At 60.7% G+C, this 18,580-nt stretch overlaps 3 protein-coding genes across 7 annotated transcripts; 2 read left to right on the forward strand and 1 right to left on the reverse strand.

Moving 5' to 3' along the window:
- Positions 1–881: 881 nt before the first annotated feature.
- Positions 882–8,308, forward strand: PLK3 (polo like kinase 3). 4 transcript variants are annotated; one of them, XM_027892856.1, is made up of 15 exons: positions 882–1,172; positions 1,951–2,058; positions 2,145–2,261; positions 2,689–2,818; positions 2,906–2,993; positions 3,553–3,648; positions 4,343–4,538; positions 4,901–5,027; positions 5,423–5,532; positions 5,606–5,723; positions 5,827–5,910; positions 6,120–6,282; positions 6,407–6,536; positions 6,765–6,875; positions 7,262–8,308. In XM_027892856.1, exons 1-15 carry the CDS (start codon positions 990–992, stop codon positions 7,454–7,456), a joined length of 1,956 nt encoding a protein of 651 aa, XP_027748657.1. In that variant the 5' UTR covers positions 882–989; the 3' UTR covers positions 7,457–8,308. The 4 variants fall into 4 exon arrangements, with proteins under 4 accessions (XP_027748657.1, XP_027748667.1, XP_027748677.1 ...); XM_027892866.1 differs by having other exon boundaries at positions 883–1,148; XM_027892876.1 differs by lacking the exon at positions 882–1,172 and adding an exon at positions 1,664–1,689.
- Positions 8,309–9,049: 741 nt separating this feature from the next.
- TCTEX1D4 (Tctex1 domain containing 4) lies at positions 9,050–12,088 on the reverse strand. The gene is made up of 2 exons (XM_027892904.1): positions 12,024–12,088; positions 9,050–9,706 (listed from the first exon to the last, which is right to left on the reverse strand). Exon 2 carries the CDS (start codon positions 9,695–9,697, stop codon positions 9,050–9,052), a length of 648 nt encoding a protein of 215 aa, XP_027748705.1. The 5' UTR covers positions 9,698–9,706; positions 12,024–12,088.
- On the forward strand, positions 11,959–18,316 carry BTBD19 (BTB domain containing 19). Of its 2 annotated transcripts, XM_027892889.1 has the most exons (8): positions 11,959–12,047; positions 13,411–13,648; positions 14,045–14,098; positions 15,586–15,645; positions 16,841–16,909; positions 17,260–17,391; positions 17,568–17,693; positions 17,785–18,316. In XM_027892889.1, exons 1-8 carry the CDS (start codon positions 11,959–11,961, stop codon positions 17,917–17,919), a joined length of 903 nt encoding a protein of 300 aa, XP_027748690.1. In that variant the 3' UTR covers positions 17,920–18,316. The 2 variants fall into 2 exon arrangements, with proteins under 2 accessions (XP_027748690.1, XP_027748696.1); XM_027892895.1 differs by lacking the exon at positions 16,841–16,909.
- The last annotated feature ends 264 nt before the right edge of the window (positions 18,317–18,580 follow it).

An 18,580-nucleotide genomic window follows, 5' to 3' on the forward strand; every position in this document is an offset into this window, starting at 1 on the left:
TGGTCAACGATCACCTACCCATGGACAGCCTGGCCAGGGAGATCCCCTGCATCTTCCATTGTCCCCTGTGTCCCCACCACCCCACCTGGGGTGGGCTGCGACCCCCTCCTCCCTGATCCCTGGCACAGAGTGAAGGGGGTGTCTTTGAGGGTGTCTGCCTGTATCCAAGTTTGTCGTAAGAGGGAACAGGTCAGGGTCCACAGTCAACACATGGACTTTGAAATCCCATCCTGGCCACAGCCACTCCGCAGGGAGTAGGTGTGGGGTCCCTAATCTCTCTGGGGTTGTGTGACACAAGCTGGCCACCCCCATGAGGGGAAACATTCTGCAAGTAGGGGGGTGTGTGTGTGTATACTTATAGATGTGCACCGGGGGGAGGGCTCTGCGTGTCCTGGGAGAACAGGGCAAGGAGCTGAGGAGGGGGCTCTGTGTGTCTGTGGGGTCTCGGTGTGGCTGCAGGGGGGCCCTGAGTCAAGGGCTGTCTGCCTGTGGGTATCTCTGTATGTAGGAGGGGGGATGTATCTATTGGGGGGACCCTGTGCTGGGGGGCGTCACTGTGTGTGTATGGGGGGGGTCACTGTGTGTGTATGGGGAGGGGGTCACTGTGTGTGTGTGTGTGTGTATGAGGGGTGTCACTGTGTGTGTTTAGGGGGGAGTGTCACTGAGTGTGTACAGGAGGGTCCCTGCGAGGTGGATGCAGCAGGACCCCGTCCGGGCTCCGTTGCCTCGGGGCACGGACGACAAAGGGCCGCCAATGGGTCCCTGCGGCCCCGCCCCCTTCCCCGGTGGTGCGGCCCCGCCCACCTCCTCGCTGGTGCGGCCCCTTTAAGAGCGGGGCGGGGCCGCCCGGGGCGGGGCCCCTCGGGTGACGTCATTGCTCCCATTGATAAAGGCGGCGGGATTCCCGGGGCGGCAGCGCCGGTGGGGCCACGTGCGCGGGGCCGGCGGAGCGCCCCGGGACGCCTCCTGGTCCCCCCCCCGCGCCCGCCATGGAGTCCGCCGGCCTCTTCCCCCCCTTCTCCACCGCCGGCCTCCCCGCACGGCCCGCGCCCGCCCCGGCGCCGCCGCCCCGCGCGGCCGAGACCACCCGCATCGTCACCGACCCGATCTCCGGCCGCTCCTACTGCAAGGGCCGCCTGCTGGGAAAGGTACGGGGAGTGGGGGAGAGGCGGGTGAGCCGCCGCGGAGGGCACCAGCCGCCCCGGGTTGAGCGGGGCCGGGAGATGTCGCCCGGTGCGGGCGCGGGGAAGGGCCGGGGGCTGCCGCGCCTGCCCGACGCCCACCCCGGGCGGCCCGGGGCTGGATGCAGCCCCTCGGCTGCCGCCCGCCGCGTCCACCCTCCCCGCTTCTCGCGGCGGGCCCGCAGCGGCGCTGGAAGCACTGAATCACCCGGCCTGGCTTCGTGCCTCGCCGGCTATCGGAGCCGCATCGGTTTCGGGGCGCCCCGCGGGGTGTGCGTGGGCCGGCGGGTGCCCCGGTTCCCAGGGGCCGCGCGCGCAACTTTTCTCCCGGGCTACCAGCGGCGTGTGTAGGAGGTGGGTGCCGGTTCCCAGCCCAGCCCGGGCGGGCTCGGCGGCTGAGTGTGCAGATTGGAGGGGTGACATCACGGCAGGAAAAACCTGTCTCCATGGGACTGCCTTTCGGTGGCCTCTGGTCCCCGGGCTTCCTGCCCTGCGCAGGACTTTCCAGGTTGATCTGTCATGTGGAAAGATGCAAAGTCCGGCCATAGTGGGAGGAAAAATGCCCTGGGGGCTTTTACAAGAACCGGGTGAAGAAAATGCCTGGTTAAGAGCATCATAGTTCAGATCTTAGTGGGCGACGCGGCAGGAGGGAGCGTGTGACGCTTGTCGGGCTGTGCTGCCAGGGAATGGGGGAGGAGGAGGAGGCTTGTAAGCAGTCAGGGGTAAAGAGCTGTCTCTCACCCATCCATAACCACCTCTTCCCGTGCAGGGCGGGTTTGCACGATGCTATGAAATGACGGACCTCTCCAGCAACAAAACCTATGCCGTGAAGGTCATTCCACACAGCCGGGTGGCTAAACCCCACCAGAGGGAGAAGGTGGGTGCCATGGGGCTGGTGGGGTGCTGGGCTGGTGGGGGGCAGCAGGGGCCCTGTGCTCACCTGGCACTGCTGCTCTCTTCCAGATCACCAATGAGATCGAGCTGCACCGAGACTTGCACCATAAGCACATTGTCAAGTTCTCCCACTACTTTGAGGACTCAGAGAGCATCTACATATTCCTGGAACACTGCAGTAGGAAGGTCAGTGCTGGTGTGGCCTCCTTGTCAAAGGATACCTTAAAACAGCCATAGCTGGTTGGAGCAGGTCTTATCTGAGGTGTTTTTTTAGCGCTCCCCTGCCCCTAAGCTGCGTGCTCTGTCACACCCTCTGAGCTCACCATAAGCCATGTGATTTTGCTCAGCACTGGGCACTCCATCAGCTGCCTGTTCTACTTGGACTGCCTGTTCATGCTGGGGCCACCGTAAATCCAGTGGTTCCCCCGGCTTTGCTGAGCAACCTCAGCCTTGTGTAGGGAGTCTGCTGAGGTCATGGCTGTGAAAGAAGGATTATTTGTGAATGTGCAACTTCTGGAAGAACTGGCTTTGACCCTGCCTGCCCCGTGCCTAGTCAGCAGGGCTGCCTGTTCTCCCTGCCTGCAATCACAAGCTGCCTTCTCTCCCTCTGCAGTCCCTGGCCCATATCTGGAAGGCCCGCCATACTCTGCTGGAGCCCGAAGTGCGCTATTACCTCAAACAGATCATCTCAGGCTTGAAATATCTTCACCTCAAGGGCATCCTGCACAGAGACCTCAAGCTTGGTGAGTGCTGTGGTTGGGGCACAGTGCTGTGTGGGGCGCAAGCTGTCCCTGAGGGACTTGTGGTGACGCATCGCCCTTGACTTGCAGGCAACTTCTTCATCAATGAAAACATGGAGCTGAAAGTGGGGGACTTCGGGCTGGCTGCTTGCCAGGATGCCTCTGACCAGAAGAAAAAGTAAGTTCGAGGTTTTCTTATTACAGAGTCCTCTGGGGCTTCACTCTTTTTTTTTTTCTCCTATGGCTTCCCAGGGGAACAGAGGGTTGAGTGGTCCCTCCTGGCCTGGGGAGAGGAAGCCTTGGGGCACCCTTCCTGGGGTGAGGGAGCTATTCCTGCTCCAGCTGCAAGGCAAGGCGAGGGGGCTGGGGGCTTTGTGGCTCCTCCAGGAGGGAGCTTGCAGCCGTCGGGGAGAACAATGTGTTGACTATTACTATTGTGCCTGCCCGGCTGCCGTGCCGGCTGCGCAGGCTGGGACACAAAGGCTCTGTTCCTCCTCGGCTCCGGGACAGCCTCTTCCCAACGGCTCCCCAGCAGCAGCTGCTCCTGACCCCTGGGAGCTGAAGAGGAGGGATTCTGTATGGGACTCCTTGTAGATGGAGGGGAGCTCTCTGGGACACAAAGAGCAAAATGGATCGGGGAGGACCGGCTGCAAAGCTAAATCCCAGGGCTTGGAGTGGGGGGAGGCTGTCTGTGAGGGGATGCAGAGCACACACTGATCTGGTGCTCTGCCCCACAGGACAATATGTGGGACCCCCAACTATCTGGCCCCAGAAGTGTTGCTGAGGCAGGGCCATGGGCCGGAGTCGGACGTGTGGTCTCTGGGCTGTGTCATGTAAGTCTGTGCTGCTGTGTGGGGAGGGGTCTGGGCACCCTGCGTGGGGTGGGGGGATGACCAGGCTGTGGGCAGCCCAACGAGGAAGTTTTCATGTACTTTGCCTTGTGGCTCGGCGGTGGCGGCTGCAAGGCAGGGGGAGGGGAGCGAGTGGCTGGATCCTGCCCGGCCCTGCTTTGGAGCAGGTGCTGCCCGCCATCCCGGGATGCTGCGTGGGACTGTGCAAGCAGGACCTGCACGGGGCAGGCACACTCATGCCGCACTCAGCTCCAGTTCAAAGCAGGCTTGACCGCACCGTGAACCTGATAAACAACGGAAAATCTCTGTGGCTGCGGCTCTGTTTGCTCAGAGAGCGATTGCTGTGCTGCCTCAGCACATCCAGCCCCTTGCCTGGCTGCTGCCTGTAAGCTTCCTGCTCTGCTTTCCACCCCGGCAGCCACATGGGGGTGGGAGAAACGGTGGCAGAGAGTAGGCTTTGTTTGCCAGCCCTCTGTCCTTCCCTGGGGCTCCTCGCCTGTTGCTCTGAGCCGTTGCTAGGAGGAAGTGTGGCCGGATGTGAGCATGGCTGTCCAGGCTGGAAGTGGTGCTCTCAGCCAGGTGTGGCCAACCAAATGCCAATAACTTCCTTGCTTTAAGTGCTGCTGAGTCACAAGCCTGGTGGGGATGTGACAGTGGCATGCATGTCCCCTCCCAGGTACACCCTGCTGTGTGGGAACCCTCCCTTCGAGACCTCTGACCTCAAGGAGACCTACAGGTGCATCAAGCAGGTGGAATACACCCTCCCTGTCTTCCTCTCCCTGCCCGCGAAGCATCTCATCGCTGGCATCCTCAGACGCAACCCCCAGGACCGCCTCACCCTTGAGGAGATTTTGGACCATGAGTTCTTCAAGGTGAGCATGGCGGGGTCTGGGTGTGTAGGGACCCTTCTCCAGGTGGGATGAGGCGGATGAAGCTTTTTGGGCTGTGCAGGGGGCTGTCCTTGGAGCCCAAGTCTCAGTCCTTCAAAGGATGCAGCCGCTGCCCTGCCTGAATGCCAGCCAGGGGAACTGAGGGATCTGGTGTGTTCCTGCTGCCTTGTTGCTATAGCAAGGGGTTGTTTCCTGTACTGATGCCAGTCATGCTTCCAAGGCTTGACGGAAACACAAGCTGGCTGTCAGGAGGGATGTGAATGACTGCGGTCAGCCCAGGGCAGCTGCTCTGCCTGGAGCATGTGGCCTATGGAAACCAAACCTTTTCCTTGACCTCTCTGCAGGGCTACACGCCTGAGAAGCTCCCTCCCAGCAGCTGTGTGATGGCTCCAGAACTGAGTCCCCCGAACCCTGCAAAGACTCTGTTTGCTAAAGTCACGAAGACGCTCTTTGGAAAGAAGAAACCCAAAGGTGAGTTTGTGCACTTGCCAGGGAGGCTCTGGGTGACCCTTCTACCCAGGGAGAAGTGTGTCCTGTCTTCTGCAGAGATCTGATGGGTCTCTGTGGTCCCCCTGCCTGGGGACAGCAGGAGCTGGGCTTGGCGAGCCCTCCTCGTGCTGGTGGCCTGGCATGGGTGTGTGCCTGGAGAGCGGATGCTGTGCCGCAACCCATGGGGCAGTTCCTCCTGAAAGCCCTGTGTAGCATGAGAACTGGGAAGTGAAAGTGGGAGGCAGCTGTTTGAGACCATCCTTGCCACCCTGGGCATGGGAGCATATAAGGGAGAGCTGAACTACTGGGAGTGATGTCCCAGATGTCCCCATCCACTGTGCTCAGCAGCGTGTGCTCATCATTTGCTCTCCTTTCAGCCAAGAAGGGCTCTCCGGAGGACAAGGATGACATCTCCAAGCTGGTCACTGGGCTGATGAAGACCTCGATCTGTCGGCAAATGAGCTATAAAACTGTGGAAGGGAACGAGGTGAGAACATCTCTGAGGCCACGTGTGCCCCTCTTTCGGGCAGGACGGTGGTAAAGCCGGGTCTCTTCCCCAGGCCACTCCTGTGTCCTGCCGCAGTGCCAGCTCCAGCCCCGTGGAGACAGTGGTGGAGGAGACATCTCACAAGTCTGTGTCCCCCTCCATCCGGGGAACGATGGCCAGCAGCTGTGAGGGTGAGCAACACCTGCCCCTGCCACCCCAGCCTGCCCTGGGCTTCCTGTGCTGCCTGGCTGATAGCGGGGCCGGCTGACTCAGCCTGTCATCTTCTCCCTGCAGCCTTTGAAGACTGCATCACCGCCTCTGCCGTCATCGAGTCGGCCGTCCGGCTCCTGCGGACTTGCCTCTCCTCCATGCCCCCAGGTAAACTGGTTGGACTGCTCTGGCATGGGGTAGGGTGCTGTGCATCCCTTTTTTCCCTGGGATGAAGGCATGGCTGCTATTTGGGGAACAAACAGCACCTTAAATGGTGCCAGAGCTTGCTGCAAGGGTCTGCTCCCCTCTGTGGGGGAGGTGAAAGGGGGAGGGACTGGCTGCCTGCTCTGCTCACCACCTCTTCTCCTCTCCGCCAGCGGAGAAAAACCCGGCTTCCCTGGCCCGCCACGAGCACTTTGTCTGGGTGAGCAAGTGGGTGGATTATTCCAACAAGTATGGCTTTGGCTACCAGCTCTCCAACCGCAGCATCGGGGTCCTCTTCAACAACGGCACGCACATGACGCTTTCCCCCAACCACAGGTGAGCAGCAGGAGCGGGGCTGGTGTCTGTCTCAGCCCTGTGGGTGGGAAGGGGCCAAGGGGAGGCTGTGCCAGGGTGGGTTTGGTGCTGGACGTCCCTGAGGCTCACGCTGTGCTCCCTGCAGGACTGTACATTACAACCCGACCAACAGCAAACACCTGGTGTTCTCTGTGGCCGCCATCCCCGAGCAGCTGCAGGGACAGATGAGTGTCTTGCGCTACTTTGCGTCCTACATGGAGCAGCACCTCATGAAGGTGGGTGCTGGGGGCCCAGGGCCGGATGTTGGGTCTTGGCTTGACCACACTGCTTGTGGGCTGGTTGGACTCCCTGCTTTTGCAGGCTGTGGCCTGGTGGACACTCAGTTGTGTCCTGGGAGTGGGGACCCCATTGAGGGGCGGGGTGTCCAGGTTTGGTGGTGTGTGTGCTGGTGGAAGTGCTGCTGTGTACGGGACCAGTGGCTTATGCAGACCCTTCTCTCCAAGGGAGGTGACTTGCCCAGCATAGATGACCTCGGGCAGCCGGCCCTGCTCCTCCTGCAGTGGGTGAAGACTGACCAAGCCTTGCTCATGCTCTTCAGCAATGGCACCCTCCAGGTACGTGTGGAGCACAGTGGAGAAGCCTAGACCCTTGTGAGGAAGAGGCCAGATGGTGTCTCCTGGCCTGTGTTGGATCTTGTCTGCTACAGCTCAAATGCAAAATCCAGCTGTGAAAACAGCTGTGGGTGCAAGATGCTTCTCCAGTGCCTGGAGATGCTGGTTGCAGCTTCCCCAGTCCCTGGGTGGGGACATGATGCTTCAGCTGGATGCTTCCGTCTGCCCCAGTGCTGGGGCCGCCGCATTCCTGGCATGGGGCACGGAGCAGGGATGCTCCCAGGCAGGTTGGGGAGGAGGAACGGGTTGAGGCAGGAAGTGTGGCTGCCTCTTGGCTCCCAACATGCTGTGGGAAGCATGGGTTAAACCAAGCCCAACCTGTCTTCTAGGTGAATTTCTATAACGACCACACCAAGGTGATCATTAGCAAGCCTGACCACTCCTGCCTTGTCACCTACATCAACCGGGAGCGCAACTCCTACACTTACAAGCTGTGCAGTATCCAGGAGCTGGGCTGTTCTCCTGAGCTCCACCACCGCCTCAGATACATCCTCAAGCTCCTCCAGGAATGGGCTGAGGCCTAGCATGGGACCCTGGGAGACCCTCTCTGGACATAGAGGTCTCCTCCTGCCCTCCCATGGGATGGGAGGTATGTTGTGGTGCTGGCTGCCCAGCTGGGCACTTTGTATCCCAGTGCTCAGCTGGACTCTGGACTAAGATGTGGATGTGGTTACAGCAGCAGGTCTGGATACCCTTGCTGCTCCCTGGCTCTGGGCAATCGCTGTCTTTCCATCTCTGGCTCCTGCTCTCATTGTGCTGATCTTGGTGGAGTGGACTGGGGTGGTACAGGGAGGTGGTGGTGGGTGAGTACCCTGCAGCCAGGTTTGGGGCTGGTTGTGTCTTGTCTGGGGCTGGCAACTGCCTGTGGTGGGAGCTCAGGCTGCCCTGGCCTGCCCAGGGTGATGCACCAGTTGCACAGACCCTCTGCATAGCTTGGAGAGGACTGGCACAGCCTTGACCTCAAGCCTTGGGTGCTGTGGGGTAGGGAAACCCCCTTTTCGGGGTGGACAAGGCATGAAGGGTGATGCCTGCCCTGCCAGGGACTCTGTGGGCTGGTGTGTGCCACTCCACAACTGCTACACTAAGGAGGGTGTTGTGCTGGGCCCAACTGTGCCCTGTCTGTTTCCAAATTGTGAATTGTCTGGTACAACTTGAGGTTTGATAAAGGGGGGGTGGGGAATGGGATCTGAGGACTTGCCTGGAGAAGCCCTCATCTTGTTGGGACCCAGGGTAGTTTCTTATTTCAAGGCAGTCTCTGCCATGTGGGACTATTTATGTATCTTATTTATATGGAATTATTTATTTTCCTGTTGGTCTGTCTGTGTGCAGCTCCCCTCTCCCTGACTCACCTCAATAAACACTTATTTGTTTAAGGGCAAACTGTGTCTGCCTTGTCTGAATCTGGAGTCACAGAAGGCTTCAGCATCATCCATGCTCTAGGGCTGCTTTTGTCTGCCAGGGATAACCCTTCTTGCCACTGACTGTCGCTGGGGAACAAGGTCAGGGAGGCAGGGAGGAATGGGTGCAAGGAGTCCATGTGGTACCTCCACTGACAGGAAGGGCAGAGTTAGCTCTTGGTGTTGCCAGTGGAGACCTGGAGCTTCTTGCTGCTGCCAAACTCATTCCCAATTCCCTCTGCACTTGGACCAACCCATCTGCCCTCCTTGTTCTGCTGAGCTGCAGAAGGCAGGGGAGTTATGCCTTAGGTGGTGGAGGAGTTGCCTGGGTCCTTGTACTATGGCATCTTGTGTGATAGGATATGAGCTGGGCGTGAAGCCAGGAAAGAGCCCTGTGAGCTTGCTTTGAAGGTGATCTGTGTAATCAATCTGCCTGGGAGCAGCTTGTGCTGTGGGAAGCAGCCTGGGCTGCTCCAACAGCCTTGGGCAGTTGCCTGTTTTTAGGATTGTGTTTGCTGCTGCTTGGGTCTTCTTGCGAACCATAGTAGTGGGAGATACAGTGTGGGTGTGAGCTGAGGTTGGAGTGAGCATCCCTCTCTTGCTCCATGCACATACCACGACCAGAGATTCCAGGTATGAGCCACAGCTGGGCAAACCCTCTTTATTTCAGCAGCTCTTTCCCTACAGCTCTACAAGACTGGGTGGAGGGAGAGGCACGTGCTACTCGAAGTAGACGCCGTGCACTGTGGCCACAGCGAAGAGGGAGGCATTGGAGAAGGTGGCGGAGGCAAAGCTGTCTGTGTCAGGGTCCCAGAGTGCCCGGCTGGCCACCAACAGGCTCTGCTGGCCCTGCTGGCCCAGCACCACATGACAGACCAGCTTGTAGCGGGGTGGCACCACCTCCTTGGCCCGGCTCTGCAGCAGCTCAACCAAGCTCTGGGCTAGTGGGCCACTGCCCTGAGGGCTGTAGACAGTGGTCCCCAGGGCACTGGCCAGGGCCCTCTCCAGCACCCGCTGCATCTGCTCCGCGTTGAACTTGCAGCCTTCGTCTGGCCCCATCCTATAAGTGTTTCTGAGGCGGGCCTTGAGGATGGGCTGGAAAATGGGGAGCCCAGAGAAGCTAACACGTCTGTGGAACATCCAAGGGCCGATGGAGGGGCGCCTGCTCCCCGGGACCACCCCGAATGAGCTGCGGCGGCTGAGGACGGAGTTGCGGCGGGAGAGCAGCAGTGGTGGTTTGCCTTCCTCGGAGCCCCGGGCTAGGGGCTGGGAGCCACGGCGTGTGCCATGGAGCACAGAGGCTTCAGTGTTATCTGCAGCCATCACCTGGGCTGGCAGGGCTGTCTCTGGGCAAGGCTGCTCAGCCATAGGGGTGGCCTGGAAAGGAGATGAGGCTCTGAGTGTCAGGCTGAGGCAGGTGTCCCGTAGCATCTCCATCCCACTGCCTCTCCACTTCTCCCTGCCCTTTGCAGATCTCACACCTCCTGGCATGTGCATCCCTGTGAGGCAAGTCCATGGAAGCTGCCTTCTGATCTCCGCACCTCCCTGCCCATCAGATTCAGCCAGCTGGGGCTGATTTCAGCACAGCCATGCACGGTTCACCCCCCACCCTCTGCTCTCCCAGCCCCAGCTTTTCACAGGCACAGGTGAGCAGCTCCTTCCCCAGCTCTTCTGTCTGCATCTGATCCCACACTTACCCTTAGTCCTACTCCTGGCCTGCTGAAGTAAACTCAGGGGACTTGTTTCTGGCCTATGTTGCTGCCCAGGACCGACCTTTATCTTGCAAGTTGCCGAGAGCAGGGCCAAACCTGTTGTGCTCCTGGAACAAACCTGTTGGGTTCCTGAACGTGAAGTGTTGCTATGTGACACTGTAGCTCTCCAGGGCTGCTCTGGGGCAAGGCTTCTGTAACTCCTTATTTCCTGGTCAGCCCTGTCCCACTTTGCTCCTCCTCTCTCTGCATTTTCAGCTGTGCTAGCACAGGGACAGGCATGTGCCCTCCAACCTCAGCTCTCCTTACCAGCCCTGAAAAATGCTGGCTGGTGTTGGATGTGCAAGAGAAGACAGGGCGTGGAGAATAGCCACTGTGTGCCCCAACTATGGGATGCACCGGGGCTGGGACTTCTACCAGCTTGATTTTACCCGAAGGTTTGCATCCTTTGGGTGCATATCCCTCACTGCACCAAAGGAGAGTGTGGGTGGGTGGGTACATAATGAGTCATAGAATCACAGAATGGGCTGTATTGGAAGGGTCCTTAAAGATCATCTCATTCCAACCTCACTGCCATGGGCAAGGATGCCACCCACTAGACCAGGTTGCTCAGGGCTCCATCCGATCTGGCCTTGAACAGTTCCAGGGATGGGAGGGAGCCCAGCCCTGCCACGTGCCAGGGACCCTGCTGCTGTAATGCCTGGGGGAAGGTCGCTGGGGGCTCCCGACCCTGAGCAGGGTTTCTCTCCACCAGCGGAGCCCAACCCAGCTGGTACGCCACGGCTGCTCCATCAATGTGCCTTTGTCTGGCCCGGCTGCCGAGCTATTTGAGGAAAGTGGAGACGGCTTTTGTGTTTCTATCTCCTGTCAGAGGTATTTATAGCCTGCCGCTGACTAGCGCTGCCAAGCGCACTGCCAGCTGGACCCTGCTCCCGTGAGGTACTGCCGTCAGCTCCAGGCCCCTCTCCTGCCTCTCCTTCACACCACCTGCTGACAAAGGTGGATTCCTCCATGGGCAATCCGCCTGCATTCCTCTCCTTGGGCTGCTTGGGGCCAGCCAGACTTGGAAGGAAGGGGACAGGCCATCCCCTGGCATGGCACTTCGTTTGGGCTTAGGTGAGCAACCTGATCTAGTGGGTGGCATCCCTGCCCCTGGGGTTGGAACTAGATGGGTGGTCCCTTCCAACCCAAGCCTTTCTGTGAGACTGGTGATGCTTTTTTCTGCCTGTGATTTATCGCTTGTGTCCTAAGCAGGCATGAGAACTGCAGGGCTCTGGCCATGAACATCACAGGAGAGAAGACTTTTGCCATTTCAGGGAGCAGATCCCCCCGCTGGGCTCCAGTCTGCTCCAGTGCTGGTGCTGGGGACCCAGCCATGCTCAGCAGCTTTCCATGGAGGCTCTGCAGGTGGAGGTGAGGGTGATGTCTGTGCATTTAACCTGTGCACGTGTTGTTGCCTTTTCCAAAACCCCAGCTGCCTGCCTCCCTTCACCCCCATCTCCCCCATCCACAGGCTCCTTGTGCACCGAACCCACCGGCTGGGAGGGGCAAGGTCCCGGTGCCAGGCGCGCCAGAGCCCTACCACGAAACACAGCAGGGAATTCCACTCAGAGCGAGCCGCTCTGCGGTAAATGCCACACCGAGCTGCCTCGGCGGGCAAGGGTGGGCTGCACGTCTCGCTGTCCCCTCGCTCCCTCCCGCAGCCCCCCCCGGGCAGCGCAGCCTCCCAGCCCCGGCGCTGCCCGCCGGGTTTCCCCAGCGATGGGCCGTGTCACACAAACGCCACGTGTTGGCCTCCTCCTCCCCGCGGCCTCCCCGGGCCGGCCGGGCCAGACCAGCCTCCCTCCAGCCTCCCAGCGCCTCCTTCCGCCGCTTTCCCTCCCTCCCTGCCTGCCTGCCTGCCTGCCCGCCCGCCCGCCCATGGCCGGGCCCTGCTCGGCGCGGCTGCAGGGCGACGTGGCCGCCTTCAGCAGCGCCCTGCGCACCCTGGTCAACAACCCCCAGTTCAGGTGAGGGGCCGGGGGGGCCGCCACCCCCCGCCCAGCCACGCCGGAGCCCCCGCTGCCCGCTCGGTGCCGCTTCCCTGCGGCCCGGAGCGCTGCTTGAGGGGGGTTTTTGGGGCCTGCGGGGCCGCGCAGGGAGCCCCGGGCAGCTGGTGGGGACAGCTTGTGGCTTGTGCTCGCCGTGGGTCACCACGCGTGGCTTGTGCAACCGCGCGGCGACAGGAGCCTCTTCCCCCGGGACAGGCACCGCCTGCCTGGAGGAGGGAAGGTCCCCAGGTGTGCCCAGACCCTCTCTGTCCCCAGGCATGGTGCCAACAGGGCAAGGCAGTGTCCCAGCATAAATCTCATGCTGGAGCTCCTGCCCTTGCCAGGAGTGGGGGTATTCGCTGTGCTCCCCATGTGCAGCCTCCTGTGCTCAGCTCCTTTCCCACCCTGGCGCTTTACTTCCAACCTCCCCACACCCCAGGGGGCAAGTGACAGCCTGGCTGTCCCTAACACCTCCTTTCAGAGTGGAGAGCTGCTCCCTTGGCTGTCCCTTACCTGCATGGTACATCCTGCCTGGTTGTGGTCCTCTTAGTCTACTTCCTGTTGAGATCTGGCACAAATTCCAGAGCTATCTGAGGAAATCCGCATCCCTGCTGAAAGTTTTGGCCACCTAGAAGAGAAATCCCAGTGAAAACTACCCAGCCACAGCATCGGGCAGTGGGGAAGCAGCTGCCCGGTCATCCCCAGCCCGCATCCTGCTGCTCACATCTTGCATCCCACACCTCTCATCCTTCATCCTGCAGCCTGTAATCTGTGCTCTGCATACATCTACTTCATTCTGCATCCTTCCTCCTTCAGCCTGCACCCTGTACCTTCATTCTATATCCTTGTGGCCCAGTATGTCCCACAGGCCTGGGGAGGGCCAGTGCCAGCCCCACCCGCAGCAATGCTGGAGGCTTCACATCCCTGGGACAATGAGTCAGTTCCCATGAGTCAAGGAGGCTGATCCTGGTGACAGCCACGCTTTCCTCCGCTCTGCTGTGCCAAAAGAGAAAGTCACTTTCTCCAGCTGTCCCTGGCCCTTCTCTGCTCTGCTCAGTGCTGGCACTCAGGGCTGTCTCTGCCAGTCCCCGTGGCTCTCTGTGCTTTCCAGAGGACCCAGCTGACCTTGCCTGAAGCATTCGAGTGGCTGCAAGGAGCTGCCAACAAGGTCCCCTCTGTGCCCCTGCTGGGACACAGCATTAAAAGCCCCTGAATTAAGTGGTACTGCCCTGCTGGGATGGGCACTCAGCAGGTCTCTTCATGTCTGCCCTGTCCCAGTCCAGGGCATCCTGTGCCCTTGCTTTCCAGGCACCCCATCCCTCACGGTCCCTTCTCCCTGCAGCGATGTGACGTTCGTGGTGGGCCCGGAGCAGCAGAAGGTGTTTGCTCACCGCTGTGTGCTGGCGTGCCGCTGTCAGGCTTTCCGAGGGATGCTCACCCAGGTGCCAGTGGGCAGCCAGGACTCCTCCAGCAGTGTCCCACCCCAGGGCCCCTTCATCCTGGGCAACGTGCAGCCTGAGGTCTTCCTGGCTGTCATCGAGTTCCTCTACACCAACAGTGTCACCCTCAACAGCCACATCGTGAGTGGGGATGGGGCTGGTGGGCGCCGTGGACATGGGAGGGACAAGGGGGGGGATGCAGGAGTAGGGGGTGCTTTGCAGGCCTTGGTGTGCCAGAGTTGGAGGAGGTGATCTGCATGGTGCTTTCTGGCTGGCTAACAGTGCAGTGAGTGTATGGGGTCTCAGCCTAGCACTGTGGGGTGTCCACAGCACCTTGTCCCAGCTGGCTGTGCACACCCTGGATGCTGGGAATGGGGACACCACAGCAGGAGACTTAAATTTGCCTGCATATGGCAGCCTTACCCCCCATACTCCACCTGGGAGCTCCCGTGGAGGCAGGAGCACACAAGCCCTTGGGCTGCCGTGCCCATCCATGGCCCTGCGCTCTGATTCTCACAAGTTCCCTTTTGCCTGCAGGCACTGGAGGTGCTGACCTCGTCGGTGGAGTACGGCTTGCAGGACCTGTGCAAGGTACAGCCCTATTTAGACTGGGGGTGGTGGTCTCTGAGTGTCCCCATGCTGGGGAGCACCCCAAGATGGTCCCTGCATGGCTGGTGGCTGAAGGTGGCTCTGAGGAAAGCACTGTGGTGCATCACTCAGGTCCAGAGCAGGCTCAGCCCTGCTTCTCGATCCTGGAAGGTCTCTGCAGGGGGATCCCCCTTGAGGGGGTGCACCACTGTCCAGAAATCCTGCAGGGGAATCCTGGGAAATCACGGGGAAGGCCGTGGGGTTTCACGTCTCCCACACAGCAAAGAGCAGCCGGAAAGCCCCTGTGCTGTTGCCCAGGATTTCTCTGTGGTCATTTGGCAGTGATACAGTAAAGAAAGCCCTGACCCCTGGGAGCAGTCAGCACCCTGGATGTGGTGCTGCCAAGGGGATGCTGCTTTGGTGGGAAGGTTTTGGGAGGACAGCAGGGAGCAAAGAGGAGGGGGCAGGGAGCTGGAGCAGCTCGGTGTCGGGGAGGGTGGCCAGGCCACGTCATCAGGCTGATTCCTGAATTACAGCAGGCTGAACGCGTGACCTGCTGTCTCGGGCCAGGACTTCCCCTCCCTTCACACCACACTGGGGAAGCACCTCAGGAGCTGAGGAACCACAGGCTGTGTGCCAGGGTGGTGGGATGGGACCTGCCCCATCACCCTGTGGGGCCAAAGCTCAGATATGGTACAGAGCTATCAAACAGCTTAAGGGGTGTTGAAAAAAAGGGGGACCCAGTGCTCCAGCCACACAAGTCACACCCCATCACCCAGCAAATGCATCCTCAGGGGGGATGACCTGCAGTGGGGAGAGGCATGAGGAGGGGTGGGAGCAAAGGGGGCTGACCAAGGATAGCTCGGAAGTCTGTGACTGTATCCCTAGAAGCAGGGTGACCTCATGTCCCGCCTGCCAATGACTCAGGGCCCTTCTGCCCCAGCTGACTCCTCCCTGCATGTGACATCCCCTTGGGTTTCCCAGGGACTCTGCCAAGCAGCTGAGATGGGCAGGAGCGAGGTCCCACTTGTCAATAATTGTGCAGGTCTGGCTGCATCCAACCTGCATCACTCATGTGTGGGATGCAGGAGGAGTCCCCCAGCAGTCACAGGCAGCGCACAGCTGGCAGGCAAGGCCGAGTCAAAGCTGGGATCACCCAATGCAGCTGGCACCAGGATTGTTCCCTGTGGCAGAACATGGCTGTTGTTTGTCGACAGGGTAATGAGACCCACCTGGGGCTATCAGGCTGGCTGGGTTTGGTCAAATCAAGCTTGGCCCCTGGCTTAATCAGTGGCCAAGCTGGCTGCCAACAGCTATGCTGTGAGACCTCATCCCTCAGCCCACTGCTATCTTATGAAACCCTGGGGGGGCTGAAAGTGCCTCTGCTCTGTGACCCATGTCCTGGGGACTCAGGGGATGCTGAGAGTTGCACGTGGGGATGGCAGGGTTGGGTCCCTGCTCTGCCCAACCTCTCCCTGTCTGCTTTCCAGCTCTGCGTGAAGTTCATCAAGGACACGCTGAGTGTGGAGCAGGTCTGCGAGGCCCTGCAGGTAAGACTAACACCTGTAGTGTCAAAGAGGGTTAAAAATAACCATAAAATTTGGGACAGGAGCTGGCCTCCTGCTCTGGATAGTGGTGCTACCACCATCCACACAGCTTTGGTCTATAAGCTGCCCTGCCAGCCTATTGTATCAGGGCTGCAAGAGACACTGGGGCCACCAGAGCCTGCCAGAGAAATGTCCTCACACTACCCTGAGCAGGGATGGCCAGAACTCCCCAGTGCCAGGGCCTTGCCATCATCTGCATGAAATGGGGAGGCACTGGGTTTCTGGGAGCCAGTCCCAAAAACCCCTGCTGAGAGTTGTGGCACCTAAAAACAGCCTCAGGGAGGTCCTGATGGCTCTGCCGTGCTACTTGGTGGGACCAAGGCTGTTCCCCAGAGGAAGGGGATTTGTTTCATCTCCCACAAGCTGAAGGGATCCTCTTGGGGTGAGGTGCCTGCCCCAGAGCACAGAGCTCCAGCCAGATGTGATGCCAGACCACCGTGGCATAAACAGAGCTAAAACTGGCCTGAAGGAAACAAAACAAGAAACCCCAAAACCCCAGAACAAAACAAACCTGAAGAAAACAGCTTGTCTTCCCTCCCCGCTTGCGTCAGCGCTGGTCCCCTGCTGTGGTGGAGGGGGAGGCAATGTTCACCCTGCCTGTGCTGGTCCCAAACACCCTGCACACAGGGGCTGCCACCACAGGGGGACGGAGACGTGCCCTCCTGCTGCCCAGGGCAGTGCCAGCCCTGGGACAAGCATTGCTTGGTAGAGCTGGGGGGAATGAGAGCACCCCAAATTCCTGCTGCAGTAGGGGATGGCAGCTATGGGTCAGGCTGGCAACAGGGCACTGGGGACTGGTGGTCCTCTATGCCCACAGAGTGACCTTGTGAGAGCAACACCAGGGCTTCTCCCCCCAAACTGTGGGCTGGGTGATGTTCCTGAGCAGCAGTGGAAAATAAGGTCTCTTGCTGATGGTGGAACTGGATGACCATTGTGGGCATTAAAGCCACCAAAAAAAACCCTTTGCCGTGGGTCAGGCCAGAAGGTCCCCTTCTTCCCCACACCCTCACCATGATACCCACACACAGGGGTGTCCACCTCACCCGGGTCCCTGAGAGTGCCCATGTCTCTGTAGGGCTTTGAGGGGGGGGTCCCTCCTTCCCCAGGCTCACTTGCAGGTGTCTGTGTTGTCCCACAGGCGGCGGTGGCCTATGGGCAGACAGACCTCCAGCAGCACTGCCTGGCCTTCATCGAGGGCTGCACTGCGGTACGGCACCAGGTGATGGGGGAGCATGGTGCAGGGTGCCCCAGGGCGTGGGGGGCACGTGGCATGGAGAACACTGTGGGACACAGCATGAGGCAAGGGAGCAGGGCCCCTAAGAATGGGGTGCCTGGAGGCTGGGAAAAGGAGCAAATGGTATTTGGAGAGAAGATACTGGGTGTCAGGCAGAGGCACGCTGGGGGTACTGGGGTGCCAGGACATTGAGGGTCTGGGTGGGGAGATGCTGGGGTGCCAGGCAGGGATGGCACCAGGATGGGTTGGATGGCCCATTGCCGGGGGGTGGTGGTTCTGTGGGGTCGTGGTTCCAGTGCCCCGGTGCTGTGCTGTGCTGGCAGGCAGTGGTGCGGACACAAGGCTTCCGTGAGCTCTCGGATGTGGTGCTGGCGCGGGTGCTGCGCAGCGACCGCCTGGCCGTGGACGAGCTGGACCTGGTGCACGCTGTGCGGGAGTGGGCACACGTCAGCTCGGTGAGTGGAATGCAGCGGCAACCACCCAGGGGTGCCCACGCTGGGAACCCAGGCACCCTCTCCCGGGGCTGTGTGATGGACACAGCAGCTGTGTCACTCGCTTCCCCCCCAAGCCTCTGCCTTCCCCACTGCCCAGGACATCACCATTCCTATCCCTCACACACCACTGTTGTCAGGCTGTCCTGGAGCGGCCGGTGCCTGAGGTGGCTGCTCTGCCCGTGCGGGAGCTGCGTCTGCCCTTGCTGGCACCCAGCGAACTGGTGACACTGGAGAGCCACAACCAGCGGGATCTGCTCATCCCGGTGAGCTGCTGCCAGTTCTTGGGGGGGCTGGAGGATGCTGCAGGGTGGGTTTTGGGTTTTAATGCCCCCGTCCCTCTCCCCATCCCCGCAGGTGGAGAGCATCGCGGCGGCCTGGCGTGCCCACGCGCTGAGGAAGGGCAGTGGGGTGCCCTCCCGCCTCTGCCGGCCCCGCCGCGGCACACGGCCCCGTGACCATCACCGCCACCTCGAGCCACACACCAAGTAGGGGCTGGGAAACGGGATTTATCCAGCCCAGCCAGGGGTTCTGCAGCAGGGCAGGCTGTGGGGCTGGGCACCGATGCTGCCACGGCCAAGAGCATCGATAAGGTGGCTTTGTCTCGTGCCTCGGCATCAGGGCCGGGGCAGGATGCCAAGGTCACCGCAGAAAGGGATGGAGGGACTGGGGGCAGGGCGGAGCTGGGCTATGGGATGGGTACGAGGGCAGGCAGGCAGCCTATGCAGTGGCCGAGGGGTGGCAGGGCTGCAGGGGTCCCTGCGGGATGGGGACCCAGGGTGAGCTCTCCCTTCCCCGGGGCCGTGCTGCCCTCCCCCGGCAGCGGGGCCATGGTGCAGTGGGAGAGCTCCAGCCCCTGCCCGGGCAGGGACACGGGCACCCCTGGGGCTTGGGAGGGGGACAAGCAGGAAAGGCGGCATGGGCCTCTCTGCACAGCACCACAGGCTCCCATCCCCCTGCACTCTGTGCAAGCCCTGCCAACAGGCCATACACACACACACCCACACTGACACAGGCTGCCAGCCCCCCATCTGCCACACACACACACTTACACACAGTGTGCAACCCCCCCCTTGCGCCCCACATTGCGTGTGCACACACAGCTGGGTCTGTCTCAAGCACACAACTCCCCCCCACTCCAGCTGTACCCGCC

The sequence above is a fragment of the Empidonax traillii genome, unplaced genomic scaffold (assembly GCF_003031625.1).
Source record: "Empidonax traillii isolate 1590-97213 ecotype Southwest subspecies unplaced genomic scaffold, ASM303162v1 scaffold15:size5535645, whole genome shotgun sequence".
Taxonomy (NCBI): Eukaryota; Metazoa; Chordata; class Aves; order Passeriformes; family Tyrannidae; genus Empidonax; species Empidonax traillii.